Source organism: Athene cunicularia (assembly GCF_003259725.1).
Source record: "Athene cunicularia isolate RWA chromosome 1 unlocalized genomic scaffold, athCun1 chr1_part2, whole genome shotgun sequence".
NCBI classification, from domain to species: Eukaryota; Metazoa; Chordata; class Aves; order Strigiformes; family Strigidae; genus Athene; species Athene cunicularia.
In genome coordinates, this window is record NW_020799092.1 from 68,625,068 (window position 1) to 68,643,556 (window position 18,489).

The 18,489-nt window shown below is 35.7% G+C and overlaps 1 protein-coding gene across 2 annotated transcripts in view; it reads right to left on the reverse strand.

Moving 5' to 3' along the window:
• Window positions 1-18,489, reverse strand: part of KMT2E (lysine methyltransferase 2E) — a 60,815-nt gene that overhangs the window by 15,961 nt on the left and 26,365 nt on the right. For both annotated transcript variants that reach the window (XM_026866457.1, XM_026866447.1), the window contains exons 4-15: window positions 18,305-18,416; window positions 17,725-17,954; window positions 15,891-15,971; window positions 14,796-14,854; window positions 10,669-10,841; window positions 9,631-9,669; window positions 7,833-8,045; window positions 6,329-6,459; window positions 5,122-5,239; window positions 4,867-4,976; window positions 3,102-3,363; window positions 963-1,061 (exon numbers count right to left, since the gene is read on the reverse strand). In XM_026866457.1, the coding sequence (XP_026722258.1) occupies window positions 963-1,061; window positions 3,102-3,363; window positions 4,867-4,976; window positions 5,122-5,239; window positions 6,329-6,459; window positions 7,833-8,045; window positions 9,631-9,669; window positions 10,669-10,841; window positions 14,796-14,854; window positions 15,891-15,971; window positions 17,725-17,954; window positions 18,305-18,416 (1,627 nt within the window). The remainder of the gene's footprint in view (window positions 1-962; window positions 1,062-3,101; window positions 3,364-4,866; window positions 4,977-5,121; window positions 5,240-6,328; window positions 6,460-7,832; window positions 8,046-9,630; window positions 9,670-10,668; window positions 10,842-14,795; window positions 14,855-15,890; window positions 15,972-17,724; window positions 17,955-18,304; window positions 18,417-18,489) is intronic.

Sequence of the window (18,489 nt, forward strand, 5' to 3'; positions counted from 1 at the left end):
TTACTTCAAGAATACAAATGTAAAGTGCCACGGAAAAAAAAAGCCAACACAGCCTCTGGAGCAGAAACAATACATCCAAGAGTGTTTGATGAGAATCATTCCTCAACAGTGTTCCAAGCCACTGCTGTATGTTAATATCAGAGCTCATGCTGTCATTCTTCAGATTTTGTATTTTTTTATATATATATATATATATATATATATATATATATTTTGCTTGAGCAGATTTTGCTTTCTGATGTCTAATAAACGTAAGTCTCATCAATTTTGCTACTGACAGACCTGTAGGAAATATTAACCAAAACAATGTATACCATATCCTCCTTTTTTTTTTTTAAGGTCTGGACAGATGCAGATAGTTTTGGTGTCACCTTGAACCCCACTTATCTGAAGTTCTGTGAGCACAAACAATAACATTAAAGTTCCAAATATTAGTATTTCATTATACAACTTGGCCAAGATTTTGATTTAACTAGTAATTTCAAGTATCTCACATTTTGAATGCCTAACAAAAAACCCTCACATTTTAAAATGCCAGTTTATAGAACACTGTTCTACCAACTCTGAAAATCATGATTTCTGAGGCTTTGTAAGTTGGGAGCACAAAAATAAGTCAGGCAAAAATCCTGACTCCCAAATACTATCTATAAAAATGACCATTACCACTAACAAGAAGTAATCAAGAGCAAAGAAAATCTAGATGATTTCTACAATGCCTTTTTAAAGGCAATAAAAACTATACACATTTGAAGATAAAAGCAGGCTTTTGTCAGAAATCAATGATCAAGCCAGATGAAATACTCTCATGTAACAAGCCATACATTTTAAATTGAACTTCATGTAAGAATCTGACTGCATATATACTCAAATTCTATACGCCTACAAAAAGGCAATTAGCATGGGAAGAACAGGTGTCACAGCCTTAGTGATAACTTAAGGCAGCTACTTGCTTCCCAACTTACCATCTTCCTTTTCCTTTCTGCAATCTGCTCCTCTGATTCCATTTCTACTTCATTGCTAATGGGTGTTTTTTCTTCCATATCATCAATAAAATCTGGCTCCTGAAAGATGGAAATGACTGCTTTACAGAAGGTCTATTATTCTTGCAAACTAGGGAAAAACTAAGCTACACAGAACTAAGAAACTTCAGATCACTACATTAGAAGTACCCAAGCCAGTAAGTCAAAACAAAAATATAAAAAACCCTAATATCCACTTGTACCTCTGTATAAGCCTGTATCACTTTAACTAATTTTTTTCCATTCTGTGCTTAGACACATCTGTATCTTTCTTCTCTAGCATACTGGTCTTATTGAAATTTTGGGGTTCTCTCAAAACTCCCCCACCCCACCAACCAGAAAAAGTATCAGAATTAAACCTCCAAACCAATAAACACTTTTGGGTACTAACACTGGCCACTGATCTAGTCACATAAAACAAGAGTTAACTAACTAGTAACAGTTTTCTGCTCTTGGAAAAAAAAACTTTGAAGATCGGTAAGTGTTCACTAGTCCTATTTGCAATTTACTTTTACATAAAGGACTAGTCAAAGGTTTTTTTAACATTTGTCTCAGAAGTACATTTACATTTTCTCATTTTATTATTTCTTTACCCTAGCTATTTCACCCCAGGAATAAAGCTATTAATTGACTGGCTTTTATGTTTAGATACACATTTTAACAGCTTTATTCCTCTCACAATTCCTACTGTTTTAAGTTCAGTTTTGAAAAACAATATGACTTCTCATGTGACTATTCTATGTAAGCACAGTTTATTATAATGTTAAAAACTCAGGAGAAGGTTCAACATACCAGTTATCACTTGTTAAAAACAAAACATAAAAATAAAAAAAAAAAATCACTTAAGGTGAGAAAGTTTAAATAATGCCTCTAGGGATCATAATTTCTAACAGTCATGTGCCATGCCTTCTGGACTTCCAAGCATTTTTAAGGTATTTAGCTACTAAAACCTCAGAACAATTTGATCATCTTATGAAAGCTGGGGGTCAATATGCTCCTTTTCTTCCCTCCTAAAGTGATAATAAAAGATTAAGAACTTGGAAATGGCTCCCTCACAGAGTAACTCCTTTCTCTCTGCTCCTGAGGGGGGGGGGGGAAATCACCATTACCACCTCCAAAAAGAAAGAGTTACTTTAGTAACTATCTTCTCATGTTAAGTATTTATCTTTAATAGGTGCCCTGCAAAATTAACTTATTAATCTCATGGATCTCTCCCACTAGTTCCTTCAAGCTGACATATTAAAAGAGAGACTAATTTAAAACTGACTACCATTCTATATTACCAGGTAGCTTTACCATACTATCCACCTATTATGCAATATTTAGCTTCAAAACACACCTTCCTACTCCTGACTCCCCAAATTCTATTTAATCTTCTACACAGAGCTGCAGCCAATACTTATAAGTTGAAGTTCCGTTTGTTATTGGAGCAGGGATTCTTACTGCTATGGTTAAAATACTATTCTCCTGAGTAACATACACAACTAACCAAAAGAGACTTCAGGATGGACTGGGAGCTCCTGAAAGCATGACTCGAGGCTTTCACATTAGAGATCCACAATGAAATTCAGAGGAAAAATGTATAGTTAAAACTGGTATGGGAACCAACATATATTTAAATACAATCAAGGATTATCAGGACAAACTTTTTAGTAGGGCCTACTGCCCTACTAAAGGAGAAGTAATGGTTTTAAACTAGAACAGGGTAGATTTAGACTAGGTATATGAAAGAAATTTCTTACAGTGAGTGGGATGAAACACTGAAACAGGTTGCCCAGAGAGGTAGTACATGCCCCCTCCCTGGAATCATTCAAGGTCAGGCTGGATGGGGCTCTGTGTAACCAGATCTAACTGAAGATGTCCAAGCTCACTGCAGGAGGGGTTGGACTAAATGGCCTTTAAAGGTCCCTTCCAAACCTAATACTGAAAATAGTATAAAAATTCTAAACAGTTTATCCATTATTATGATTTTAAATAAATCTCCACAGCAGTTTTCAGACCTGTTACGCTTCCTCTAATAACTACAAAAGGAGAGTATTTGTGTTTAAAAGCTTTTCTTTCTGATTATCTTTGTGTCAATACCTGATTATTAGAAATGGACAGCCTAAGGGGAGAGAGCTTCCTCTGTTTATTATCTGCAATTTTCATTTTGGTGGCTGCTCCTTCACAGTCCAACGTGATGTTCTGATTTTGAGTCTCCTTTTCTCTTGAAACATCTTTTTCTTTCTTTCCCTTTTTCCTTCTGGTTTCATATCCAGTATTGATGTTTTCTGTAGGCTCAGAACGTCTGAGAACTGGACATTCAGGATTTTCTTTGAGGCAAGCACAATCCACTTTGTATTTACTACAAGTAATGAAATACAAGAAGGCGTATTTTGATTACACTGTACAGCAGTGAGACTACTGAATACTAAATCACAGAAGCTGATACATTTCACACTAAACGTCTGCTATGATGTAAGCCAACCATATTAAAAGCAGTTCACTCAAGTTTGCACCAGTAGATAATATTGCTGTAATTCAAAGTCTCATATACCGGTTAACAGAATTTGCTTTAAACAGGGAAGACATCTAAAACCTGAGTATATCCAGGGTAGAAATATAACCACATTAAAGAAATTAACAGATGCACGGAAGGCAAGGAGTTCCTACTTTATGCAAAGACAGTAGAGACATTACCAAACCACTCGAAAAAACTTAAGTCACTTTGTAAAATTTTAAGTTCCACTTGGATATGTAGGAACTGTTATTCAAAGACATTCAACTTACACAGGCTGTCAGCTGCATGTGCTAAATAAAACTATTACATACTTTTAAAAGGATAAATAAGATAACCAAAAAAACCAGGCAATTTCTCCAGTTGCCTTCATGTGAGTGATGCAGGAGTATGTCTACAACGCTTAAAAGCACAAGGTACTGAGCTAGTCTGAACCCGAGTTGATTAATACAGGTAGTACTCTATGGACATAACTAGTTCAGGTCCAGAAGAAATGAGGGCATGTCTGCACAGCACTACACCCAAGCTGACTGACGAGCAGACCACAGAAAAAGTTTATTACCTAGGTGCAGCAAAACATGAAACAGTTGGACTGCTTCTGGACCCAACCAAGTGCACATACAGAAATAGGCTCGTCAATGCTTCAGTTTCCAAGGTTAGTGTTAGCCTAGGTGTGCCTGCACAAGGTACCTATACCCTAGAACATTTCCTACTAGCCAAGAGAAATCTATACTACATTGTGTGACTCAAATGCCTTATTTTGCCATCAGATTTCAGGTGTTTGAATAACAATTCCTACATATGTGAATGGAACTTATCTGATTGTTTCCTTTACCATTTTAAAACAATGTTTACAGATAATGGGAAGGGTTTATTAGAGCTTTCTCCAGTTCATCAATGGAGCAGCAGTTATATTCAGGAAAATGAATAGTAGGTTATAGAACCTTAGGCACTAAGCATTCAGTATATTCCAACATTCTTAATCACATACTCAACAAACATGATTTGTAACTGAATTCCACGGGCACTGTCTTCCTGATATTACACTAGAGGCACCCTGAAATACACAGGACATTACCCAATATAGATTTTCTTCCCTCTACTCTCCCCACACTACAGGACAATACATTTTGGTAGTACGTCGTAAGTAACTGCAACACTGCTGAAACTAGCAACAGATATGCAGTAATAAAAATACAGAAGAAACCTTGCCCTGTAAATACAGTGCCTAAAGAGCCCTATGTTAAAGCATGCAAGAAAGTAAATTATATAAAACCAAAGCCACTGTGAATCACAACATCACTTAATAAGCATTAGATGTACTTTAGAACAGCATGCTCAAATACTTACCAATTCCCATAATCAAAATCAAATGCTATTGTAATCTCTGCTCCCTTTGGAATGTTATGGATAGAGTAAATATAAAGATGAATTGTTCCATCTTCAATTACATGTCTCACCTATATTCAAGAGAATATTATTATAATTTTTTCTTTTTAAAGTACCTGTGTAGAAATTGTAGGGATTGCTCAAATTATCAGTTGGGAAACTGAAGGAAAAGCGGACTGCTAAATAAAACAAAACCTACTTTATGTAAATGCTTACCTCTGCATTTGGCGTACATGAACGCCTGATGAATCGAGCTTCATTTCCAAAAGTCCTTGCATCAACACACATTTCTAGCCCATGGAATTTGGAATAAAACAAAACAAATGGGTATGGCCTGAAAAAGACATAAAACCCCCAGAGTTTTATAATTTTTAAAGATGCTTAGTATCACTTATTCATCATATTAATTAGCTTTGGAAAATGACGTTTAGCACAATATACCAAATTTGTGGGTTAATCTGAGAATAACACCTTTTTATTTAGGCTTCATGATTCTTACTGGTACATTCTCCAAATGTATTCTCAGAGTAACAGAAGTCTGAGTTTCAGATCTGAATGTCATTCTTCTGCATAGGATCTGAAGGGAGGAACAGTTAACAGGGCAAGCTCCAGACACAGAAGATACAAGGTTAAGATTCTTAAGATTTCTCAAACGTTTCTTATAGCAGGTCCTAAAACGAAACTCAAGTAGAAATTTTGGTGCCTCATAGAATCATCTGAAAAAATAGAGTAAAATAACACCTCCACATCCCTGCCTAACACCTGCAGTATCACTAGCACCCAACCCTGCTGAAGAAAGTGGGTATCTAAATACTTTGTCAAGAAGTGCTTTAAGTTCTGTTATTACAAGTGCCAGGGAACCCTTCCATCTTTACTGAGAAAAAGCTCTGTGTTTGTCCTCCCAACAGGCCTCTTGCAATTTCACCACTATCTATGTCTGTGCAGTTAATGGCAGCACTGAAAGTGATCTACAGGAAGAAGGAAGGAGTCGTGCATTGCTCAGAAACTTAAACAAGTAGAGAACTCTGGCAGTAAAATGGGCCCAAGCTGACCTGTGTCCAATTCTGTTCTTGGGCTGATTGACTTAAAATCTATTTCTCTCACAAAACCATTACCTTCTGAATTATTTTAAGATGGGAGAACCTGAAAATCTCTGGTTTACGGTGCACTACTAGTCAGATGAGAATGCGGGAATCCTGTAACCATGGAAGAACAAAGAAAGAGGAAACTAACTACGGAATAGATCTGTAAGGACATCCAGAAAAGAAAGGGGAGACCAGATTCCAGCTGCAATTATTTTTAATCAGACCACGGTAAAATGCAAGACATGGCTGGTAACTAAGACCCACTTGTACTTGAGACAAGAGTTTGGCAAAACAGCATTTTAACAGTTACCTTATTAAAACATTTGGAATAAACAAACCTTTTAAAGAAATATCCATTAGCTTCAAATTGTTCTCTCAGCATGAACTTTCCTCTGTATTCAATAATAAGTGCATCAGGAGGCAAGTCTTTGGCAGCTTTTAAAATTTTCTTGTTTTTTTGCACGTAACTCTATAAAGACATAATTTATAAAGTAACAATTTTCTACTGTTTTTTCATTAACAGCAGATTATACTTTCACAACTACTGAACAACTCTGTATGCACTCAAAACCCCTCTGTTTTGTAATTAAACCTCCAGACTGATTTGATCCATCTGTCCCCTACTAATAAAACTAGTTATGAATTTAGATTCAAGGAATGCTTTAGATCTAGTTCTCCAGTACATGGCTGAAGACCAACATATTCATGATCACACAATTCAAGTACTATATCCCTTAGTGCATTTAACTCTCACCACTACTAGGATGAATTGCTGCATTGTTTTGCATAACACTTTCAAAAGGCTTCAATTCCTTCAAACAAAACAAAACATGCAGACATAAAACAACGATCATGATTCATTCAAGGAAAACAGAACAGGAAAACAACAAAATAATAAAAGAATCCTGAGAGAGTTTCTAAATTTATTTTCGTATCTTTAGATGGAAGGATGGCTTTTAATTAAAAACCAATACATACCCTGACAATTAGTGAACTCACACCTCTCATAACTGTCATCGCCAATCAAAAAGGAAGTAGCCTCTATGTAGGCAAAAGGCTCTGTAAGCAGGGATATTCCTCTAAGGAGGGTGTCCCATATGCCATGATGGTCTTTGAGGAAAAGAAGCAAAGATGCTTCCATTAATCTGCTACAGTAACTACTCCTTGAGATTTCTGCTACAAAATGCTAAGGCTGCTATATGACTGATTTTAAGCTGATACATAACTGATGCTAAGGACAGAAAAATACATTGCACAATTTCTTCATAAACTAGAAATCACAAGATCATAAATAAGAGTTAAAAAAAAATCAGTATCAGAGTATCACCACATCACCTACCATGAGAAACATCTTTCACGAACTAGCAAATGAAATTCTGTTCTGAGTATGTAAGCATCCAGAACGCTTACCATACCTTAAGGTGTGGACAATTAACATGTTGATATACATAGAAGAAAAAAAAGATTCAAACTTCAATGTTTTTATCTACTCTAACTATACCTGATATTCCTCACAGAGCAGAGAAACAGCAGCAAAGTTTACTATATTATGTTCAACACAAAAGACAGTCAATGTTCAGGCTCAGACTAACACCTTAGCTATTTTTAAGAGAACTAATATGCAAGTGTAAATGTAACCAGGGGTGATACAGGATGTATCAGAATTCCACTACAGATTCTGAAAAAGCTATTAAAATTCTGATGCTTAGATCTGATGAGAGTAGATAAACAAAATGGATGTGAAGTCCCTTTTTTTAACAACAACAAGGCAGCATCTAAATGGATATCCTTCTCACAGCACAAAAGCAGCATGCAATAATACAACATGGCACAGCTCATTACCTCTACTGGAGGTTTGAAAATCAGATTGCTGGTGCTGACTTCTTTTTTGTCATTTCCATTGCCTAATCTCAGAGCTATTTTTTGTGCCTCCCTCTGGACACCCTCACTGTACTGGTTATTATTTGCTTCTTCATAACGATCCATCCATGCCTTGATTTTAGTTTCCCATCCAAAGTTCGAACTGTCAGTAGGATCAATCTCTGGAGCTGAGCCCTGAAAATTAAAGTAAGTGACCACATATTACAAGGTAAGAAAAAGGTATTAAAATTAAAAAAATAAGTCTACAACAGGACACAAAATGAAGGGCAAGCATATGCAATTGATTTAAGATTTGGATTCTTCTAGGAAGTCCAGTATAAAATTCTGCATTACCTAAAAGTATTGAGTTGAATTCAGCAGCATTACATTTGTCCTTTTAGGAATTTTATAATTTCATAATTAACATCCAAGTTCAAGAATACATTCCCCCTTCAATAGGGATTCTAGCTTAGTGAAATGAGAATGGAGACTGACATAATTTCCTCCCCGAACTGCACTGCATCATCAATTTAAGAGTACAGGAGTTGGGAGGATCAGATGCTGCCTACTCAGCTTTTGTGAACATACCCAAATAAATATAAAGAACTCCAGCTTCCAGCCTATAATACACAGATTTGATTTTCCCCTTTCAAGGGTCATGCAGTATCTTTTTTCCGCTTCACATTACTCAACTTCACTAATCCTATACCTACTACATTGAAGTTGTGACTAATGTTACAGGCTTTGCACAGATCATTTTCCTCCCCTTATCTGCTTCTCACTGAACAATTTTCTTCTGCCACGCTTCAGATCCTTTCACTTTTAAAGAAAGTGCCATTGTACCTCCAGACCTCACAAGAGCAGCCAGGCTGCAGCCAACCAATGCTCCTTATGGACAGCAGCAGCCAACCAACGCTCCCTTTTCTATCCACCTGAGCAGAGACACTATTAAACATCAATAAAACAGCAAGTAGTTCAGCAATTCAATTACCTGTTTACATTTCTTTTGTTCATCAAGAGAACCATACACACAAACAGCATTAAAAAACGTGTGATGCTAAGAAAACCATCAAAGAACACAGTGGAACCTTACAAGCACCATATTCAAAACCACAAAATTGGTATTTTCTTCCCCAATTCTGTCTTCGCTATTTGAAAGTCACATCTTATACATCTGAGGTGTAAACTGTGTCCCACTTGTTCTTATATATCCCAAAGATGAATGTTCTATGGAAAACACCTAGTTTTCACACCACAGCTATTTTTACCTCACAGAAAGTTTAAAGACACTTAAGTCACAAAGCAGACATCCCAACACAACTCCTTAAGCTATGCCAGCACTAGAGTCCCACCACAGGAATACATGGAGGAGGTATGACAGAGCTGAACAGCTAGTTTAGCTTTCAAACGCAATACAACCATTTCATTCTTTTGCTGTTCAGAGCCACTAAAAGCTGGAGCTACTAAGTTCAAATGAGGTGAGTACTCAACTTTACTCCCTTAAAGAGCACAAAACCCCCCTAATTCCTCCACTGGCTCTTGAAAACCAAGTATTCTCAGAACAAAAAATTCACACTACACTAGTTCAGTTAACTTCACAGGACAAACAGATGTAGTGGTCATACCTTAAGATTACTATTGTGCAAATATAGTCCATTAGTTATCAAGAGTATTTTTAGTGCTGAATGTATAGCCCCAATTCTACTCTTGATGCTTCTTCATATTATTTAATTAATGTATAATTAAGGTTTAAAGCAAAATTCAGACAAAGTCACATTACCTTTACTCGTGAAGATTTCCTGGATCCTTCTCGAAATGCCTGAAACAAAATTAAATATTTATATTCTTTGGAGGAAATATAAAATCTCTTCAGGAATTCAGAATCTGGTAACAAATTCACAGCTTTTCAATGTGGACCATTCTCAATAAAACATGCAAGACAAGGACAACACTACACTATTTGTGTAAAGAGGGAAGGAGGAAGCAGGTATCAGAGATGTCCTGTAATGTTAACTTTTGAAAGAGGTTTGTCGTTCTACAACAAAATCTTATTCTTTAAATTATCTCACACAATGCTGGGAGGTAACAGAAGAATACGTGGTAGTAAATTTATATTCAGAACTGTTCATTCAATAGGAAAAATTTTACTCTGGATTTCCAAAGAGATATCAAGAACTAACTCTGACTTCAGCTTTTAAAGGACAAAATTCTCATCCAAGCCAGTGAAACTGAAATACAGAAAGGAACACCTTAGTTTAGGAAATGCCATGTACTTTACTTCTTCACATATATCTGTCTTCAAATATATTATATTGTTTACACCTGTAGGTAAACCGTTTCATGTCAATATCCTGTTTACCAAAGTAGTTTAGTATCTAAACTTTCTGACAGCACACTTCCACAGAATTTCAACTCAAACAAACATCAGGACAACCTACAGCAAACGTTTCTGAATGTAAAACAACTACAACTGAAGACTTTCAGACACAGAATTCTTCTTTGGGTATCCAAAGCTTGTTCTGCCCCATCTCCAACTATACCAAGTGGTCCAGTAAATGCAATTTCTCCTTATAAATTCTGCCTCAATTTTTAACATTGAGCTTTCAGAGCTAGTACATATTAACTTGGGGTGGGGATGGGAGGGTGGAGGTAAAGAAGCAGGGAAGACTGTATCATTTACTGCAGAGCATTATATTTCAAGCTAAACCCAGGTAGTAAAATATTATTAGTAACACAATAGCCTGGTTTTTAAAACCAGTGTCTCTTGGTAAGAGATATCACATAGCTTCACAAATTAAAAGAAATTATATTTACTTACTTTTTTACATTTTGCTATGTTCTGTTCTTTTTCTCCACTTTTTTTCCTTTTCTTGTCATTGACTTTTGTAACTCTTGTAGCAGTTAAAGTAATTGTAGTTGGTGTATGTTGAAAAGCAGTATACAGTTCCACAGGAACCTCATCACCACTCTCTGTTGCACTGGTATCCCCATCTTTAAAACACAAGAATATTCTGTAAACAATCAAATACTGTAGAAAGAACATTCACTAGTTACTCTACACCTGCTTTTAAAAATGCATACTGACAAATACTTCAAGCACTCACATGCAAAATCCAACAGTTGCAACAACATGAAAATGAATGACCAACCAGAAGCTGGTAATTAAGAGATGTTTGTAATGCCAGGTAAGAAAAAGATACCAGGTTAATTCCATTGTTTGAATAGAATTCTATTACCGTATTTCATTATAAGCAAAATCAGAATCACAACAAAAAAGATTTAAAAAATGTTTGTTAACTCATTCACTTCTATATAACTTTTATATATAATATGGCTTAAGATTCTCTCAGATGACTGTATTCTAGAGAAGATTAAAATTAATGACTGCCCAGCATTTCTTGTGAAGCCCTATTAATCAGTCATGTGTAAGTCATAATCGACTATTTCAGCTGCAATTTGCAGTGTCAAGGGCCTTTTTCAGAGTAAATATGCCAATTTAGCCAGAAAGTCTTGTCGCCTCAAAAATCACCTAACAATAACATTCTGCTACTCAGGGAAGGAAAAAGTGAAGTCTATTTTACTCATTAAAACATAATCATACACAAACTGACAGGTATTTTTTCTTTGTGCTGTGCACCCACAGACATAAAAGCCAGAGCCTGATATTTAGCATACATCAGCATTTATGTCAGACAAATAGATTTCCTGACCTGAAACAGGATTACCCTAGTTCTGTCAAGATGAAAGGCTGTGAAGTACGGGGAGGACTGAAAGAGAGATGGTGCACACAGATAGAAGGCTGCTGTTCACATGTGCTCAGTACAGACTTCTTGGATTTTAGCAGCTTCTCCAAATACTCTGCCTTCAGTAAAGATACTTCACACTAAGCAACACTTCTGAAACTGCACAGAAGCCAGCAGGCTTTACAAATATTTAATGAAAGCAGAGAAAACATTCCTTCTGAGCTCAGAAGCATGTTGCCTTAATCAGAGCACTCAACAGTCCTAATTCTTGAAACCTTCTTTACTAAATAAAGAACTGCGGCTACTGGTTACTCTGGATTTTTCTTGCTCACAACATTCCTTAACAGGATTCTTCTGTGCATAGTAAGCATCCAATTTTACCATCTTGGTTGTTCTTTTTAACAATTTATTAGGCACATAATTATACTTTATGTATAAGGAACTCATGATGTTTTCTGAATTTGTTTACATCTCTGCTGAGAGTATTTTCTGAACTAGCATAAAAAAAAACATAGAAGAAATGTCTAATCAAAGAAGAATGAATAGCAGAATAAGCAAAGACTGAGAAATGAAAACCCAAGGCCCTCTTGACATTGTAGTCCATACACTAGTGCCTACAGAATCATTTCACAGCCAAACACCTTCCTCCGCCCCCCAACATTGTCTTAAGGAAGCAACATTTTAATATTGTTGCCTACACTGTGCCCTAACTTACTGTAAAGAGTAATTACCTCAACCAAACATGTAATTACACAGAGTTGTTTTGAGACACTCCTCCTTAACCTACATAACCTGCTTTCACTTTGAAGAGCCTTAGTATAGCATTTTTGCATCTTGGAAGGCAAAACCAGATTCTACAAATTTTACAAGTTATGGGCCCAGACTCATTTCCCTGTAAGCAGCAAGTAATTTCATCAGCATCAATTTTAAGACCAGACAGTCTGAAGCAACATTCTCGAACAAGTTACATATCTGGATACTGTATCTTTTAAAAAAAACCCTCAAAACTAAACACCACCCCCACTCCACCCCCCAACAACAAAAAACAAAACCCAAAATGTTCAGGATGAGTAGAGGGTTAACAAAGGTGCTCACTCCACTGAACGACAGCAAGCAATCCAATGTACAGTAAGCTGCATCAGAATTACACTTTCACACCAGAACAACAAAACCAACACCACCACATAGAGCCACAGGCCCCAGTACAGTAGGCTATAAATGTTGCCAGGAAAAACGTGGGTTATCCATAGAAGTTTAAGACTCTCACCAAATTTCCTATCATGTGAAATGATCACTTAAAAGCTCTTTTGAGCCAAACCAACTGATCTACTACTTGCTCCTTACTATTCAGCTTTGGATGCAACATGGCTAAAACAGCAGCTCTTTAGAAATCTACATGATAAAAACTGTTATACTATATTCTCATATCTAAATGAAAAGCCCTATTACAGATAAGCCTAAAGAAAAAAGCCATATATATATATATATATATATTTACTCAAAGAACATCCAAATAATTTAATCTTACATTTAATCAAACACCTGTAACTTATTACTAAGTTACAAGTAACATTCTGCTGCTGTTGAATACTTAAATCATTGAATACATATATTCAAATTGATGCCACTTCTGCTTTTCCTACTTGGAATCATCTAGGAAAATTGGCCATTTTTACTAAAGTCTCATAGTAGGAGATAGTTAACTTTAAGTCTGATTGAACCATGTAATATCAGTCAACATACAAGTGCACTTAGCTAAGCAAACATATTGGCTAAATGAAAATTAACTAGAGATGTAAGCATACATTAATTTCAAGTTATGTATTATAAATCACAGTAATTAATGTTACACTTCAACTGAGTCTTAGTCTAAAACAGGATTAGAATTTATCCTTGTCTTTACTCTGTTTTTATACTTAAGATTTACCATTAGTATCTCTTTTCCTATTGAATGCATAGAGCAGATTTTAAAGACTGATCATCAGGATTAAGGAGGGCTGAACACTAATTTCAAAAGTAAAAACCTTTAGCTCCTGTTAAGATTTTAACTATCTCTCAAGTTTATAGTAAATGATCAGATAGTGCAGCTACAAATCTTAAGTAATACTTAAATAGCTGAGACTATCATTTTCCCCTATCCTGTATGCAAAATCATGTTCATCCTCAAGTATCATCATACTTGTTCTTTTAATAACATTTTTGGCAGTTCTAAATTCTAAAAACAAAACAAAACAAATTTTATCTAGCAGGTCCACTAAAACTTTACAAAGTAAGCTTGGTTTTGTTAAAATGAAAGCAGACAAAACAAAGAATGAAAGCGGTTTTCTAAATAAGTCATTAATGCCTTTAAGGGACTTACAGCATCTTAGCACTGGCCACCAGAACATGTCAACCACACCAAGCAGCGCTATTAAGCCACACAGGCTTCCAGGCCACATCACACACTTCAGAATTTTCTGAAGGTGTATAAAGTAGGCAGCAGAACCTTATCTATATGGTATTTTTAAAAGAAATCTTAACACACACACTTGCACGTACCCCAGTACTTCAGAGACATGATTTGAAAGTAAAACATGTTAAGTTTAAGAGGATGACTTTCTCCCAAACAGAACTCCTGACAAGTTATGCTGGTTGAGTTTACAAATTCTGTAAGCAATAGGAGAGCTGGTTTCACAAAATATATTGGTTTAAATCTCAATTATGTAATTCTTAGTGACAGCAGTATCACCTGCGATGGAATAGTTTTAAGAGATCAGTATGAGGACATGAGTACTCTAATATAATGGAAAAAATGACAGAGCTGTGAAATAATTTTTTTCCAAAACTAGACTTAGTAATCCTCTCATCACATAAGAAGAAACCTGAAGCTTTTCCATCTTATCTTCAGTAGCTTACTCAAAGTAGTTTAGTTATTACAAAAGCTACATTCATTATTATGAAACTTCAACAATGTTCAGACTGAATTATTCTACAACGATAAGAAAAAAGGCAGTGGTGGCAACCTTGAATAATAAAACACATGGAACTGCAACAATTCTGATATGTTACCTTAGTAACAATAAAGTAAAAGGCACTGATTTATCAAACCTTATACACTGAAGGCTCTCAAAATTGCAGAAACTGTGTATACACTCTCAAGTCTGTACAACTGATATATACTTATCTTACAACAAGGAAAAAAAAATCTTTACGCTTTACTCACCTGACATATTTTCCCTTTTCCTTCGTTGCAACAGCACTGCCCTTTCTTTATCTAAACTCCTGAAATTAAAAAATAAATTTTATTCCATTCTTCAGACTTATGCATCAATACATTTAAGTATTAAAACAGAGCTTTTCACAGTTAGCACCTTCCACCGACTACTACAGAATGAACAGCAGACTAACTGAATGTTTAGATACTTAGAAAAGCATCAGTTGTGCACTGTTCCATTCCACTGTAATGAAAAGCACTTGTAAGTATCCAAATCACTTGAAAACAGAAAATGATAGCTCAGAAGAAAGACTGACAGTTGGGCCATGGATTACAGATAAGCAGGCATTAAACCATTTTCCTGTAGATTCTTCAAAACAATCATCACAACACAGTATAAAACAAATCCTCTAGGACAACAAGGTCCAAACTATTTATCAGAAAAAAAAGAATCATTTATGGCTAATTAAAATGTTCTGAACGTGTTTGTCTTTTATTCAGTTTGATTAACAATCTGCAACATTAGTAACAGGTAGCATTTTACTCTACATCCCAGGACAACTATGGTAAGAGTCAGGTATAATCTACCTACTACATAGTCAGAACATAATGCCCTCCTTGTCACATCATACGACTTCAAGTTCGAGGGGGGCACAAAAAGTACTCATTCCAGAGCAAGACATCCTCCAAATGAGCACTGCAGCATATTGGGATGGGGCCGTAAAAAATACAGACACTGAGAAATACTGGTGGGGCAGCTGACCCAAAACCACTGCTGTTAAGGGTTCTCAGTGTACAACAGTGATGAAAGGAGATACAGAATGGACTGTCTATGTATTGGTCAGCCTGAGAAAGGATCCAGGAATCATTGTTTTGGTGTTTCAAGGGTTTATCCCTGCTGCCTAGTGAAGTGAAACAATGACTACCGTGAATAAGGGAATGGAGACTGGTAAAATCATCTGCATCAGAAATGTAGCTCCTTTAACTAGAATTGTCAGGATTATGCTACATGGTCTTTGTTTTACCTGTTAGTAGTTCCACTACCACATCTTTTCATGTTCTCTAATCATTCTAGTTATTTTGAGTTCAGACCAAACTACCCACCTTGGTTGACAACGTTCACACAGATATATGTCAGGAATATGCTGCCTGTCAATCCCCATGCAGTCAATGTGCTGCCAGACACTTCAAAAGGAAAAAGAGAACAAAATACATCTTTTAAGTACCATTTTTAAAATTGTGTGCATAACATATACAGGGAGAGCAAGCCATTCTTTTTTCATCATGCTCTTTACTCAGATTGAATACTGTCTAAAACTACATCTCAATCACTGTCTTCACCACCACTCTGCTAGCTGATTCTCTATTCCACTGATCACTGTAATTCCAATCTTGTGGCTGTCTCCTGGTGTCTCTCTGCTTCTGTAGACTCATTTTTCCTCTTGGAAATTTTCCTAACACTGGAAATACAAAATGGTAAATTATCACAATAGAGAACAAGATAGAGTATTTGTCTCGGCAACAAGGCTTATGGCTTTACATAGTAACAAGAATTTCATTTTTAAACAAAATTATTCCATTTGCTTTTATAAATATATATTAAAATATTGTTATCTATAAAAATATATGTACAACTATATGGGTTTATTTACTTACATATTTTAATACAATTTACTTATGTATTTTTAAATTATTGTAGAAGAAAATACTTATGTATTTTAGTAATTTCATACACACCCCCCACATGACTGGTAGCACTCTTGGGCAGCACAGGATGAACTTCAACTGCTTCCCACAGTCAGGGAAGGGAGGCTGCTTGCTAGACTGAAGGCTAACCTAGGACAGCAGTTTATGCTCATTCCCACACTGCTAGAAGGAACTGGGACACAAAAACTGTTGTTATCTTCCCACTTGTGAATTTATCACAACTCTCCAACTCCTCCCAGACAATCTCTTCTTCAAAAGAAGCAAACTCTACCTAACCGGTGACTGCCTACAGCTCCACTGCTCAAAGAGTATACATACATTTCAAAATAAGGGAAAAGGTTATCAGAAACAGGGACCATCAAAAATTAGTTACAAGCTTGTTATGTAAGCAGAGCTCAATTCGTGTTTAATTAGCTGTAGTAATAATTTTAGAAATACACAACAATCTAAAATTCAGTGTTTGTTGAGCATATTGGATGTACACAGGCTAGTACTGAGGAAATGCACAAACATGAGATTTGCCTTCTCCTGTTAAGTATATAAGTTCTAAAAATTTCTAAGCTAATTTTTCCCAGTCCAAGTGTTTAATAGTAACCACTTATTTTTCTATTACCAAGTAGGTGCTTAAGCATGAACAGAGAAGTTCAAACATTTTAACTTCAGCTTCTCCAGTAAGAATCTAGGTTAGTCTTTTCATAGTTATTAAAATTCATAAAACTATGGCCTTTGAAAATTTAAGAGTTCTTATCAGGAAGATCATGCACAGAGAAACCAGTATTTGAGAAGTTTCTTTCAGATTATTTTGCATCCTGCAGGTTACTTAACTTACATATACACAATTTATTAAGATGCTTTACTACTCAGTACATGCAGCTTAAGAACCAATCCTTAGTTCTTTATTTCACCATTCTAATAAATAACTTGAGCAAAATACCAAAGAGATATCCTTTTCAGAGGGATAAAATGTATTGCCTTATTAAGCAGCAACGTACAAGTAAAGGTACAAACAAATTAGTACGAATAGTCAAGACAAACTGGAATGAAGCATAAAATACTCACTGGCCTTAACCAACTACCTTGACTATTAGAAAGTCATACAACCTTCAAACACTGTTTTGATGGAAGGAAATTTCCTATGACTCAACATAATTAAAACAACATCTAGTTACGCTTATTTTCAGTGCAATTTGAAGTTTTAAGTAATTTTACCTTTTAAATTAATATTCATTACCTGCATTTGTCACAGCAGATCATATATCCATCATCATGTGTAAAGCCACAAATGCATCTGGTAATATCAGTTCCATAGCTTCCATCCTCTGACGTACTGATGGTAGTAGCACTGGAGGTTTCATCAAAGTTGGGAGTGGTAAATATGCCTACTTCATTCTTGCTTATAAGCACTGATGGAGGAGGAGAAGCTGGAGGCGTTGGAGGAGGCCGAGCACCATAGTTATGGTCCTAGATTTTTGTTGAAAGAGAAGTTATAGCTCTTAAGTGTTCATTCATACACTGTTAATTACCTAAGCCAAAGTGTAAGAATTCACTTCGTAAAGAACTTCAGAGACTTTTTATATTTTAGTAATAGTTTACAATTCTGTTTCTGTCATTGCTCGTTCTTGTTTTCTACCTTCTCAACTATGTTTTACAAGTGCACTATGTTCTGTATTCTGTTTCCAACCAACCATCTTTAGTCAACTTACCCAACTCCAAATAAGATCTAAAAATATAAGCATGAATCAGTTTTTCCAGTTAAGAACAGCAGACTTTACATAATCTCTTTTATACAGAATACTTAGCATGAAACTTACTGCATAGGGCAAACCAATGTAACTGTGTGAATGCGAGCTGCTGGTATACAACTGGTGCGGATAACTGTTCGATTTTTCAACTACCACAGGGCTAGCTTCTACAGATTCTGGTCTGCAAGGCAAAAGACAGACAGAAAAAGAATAAATGCGATTAATGTGTAATTTAATTAAGGGTCTGGAGCACA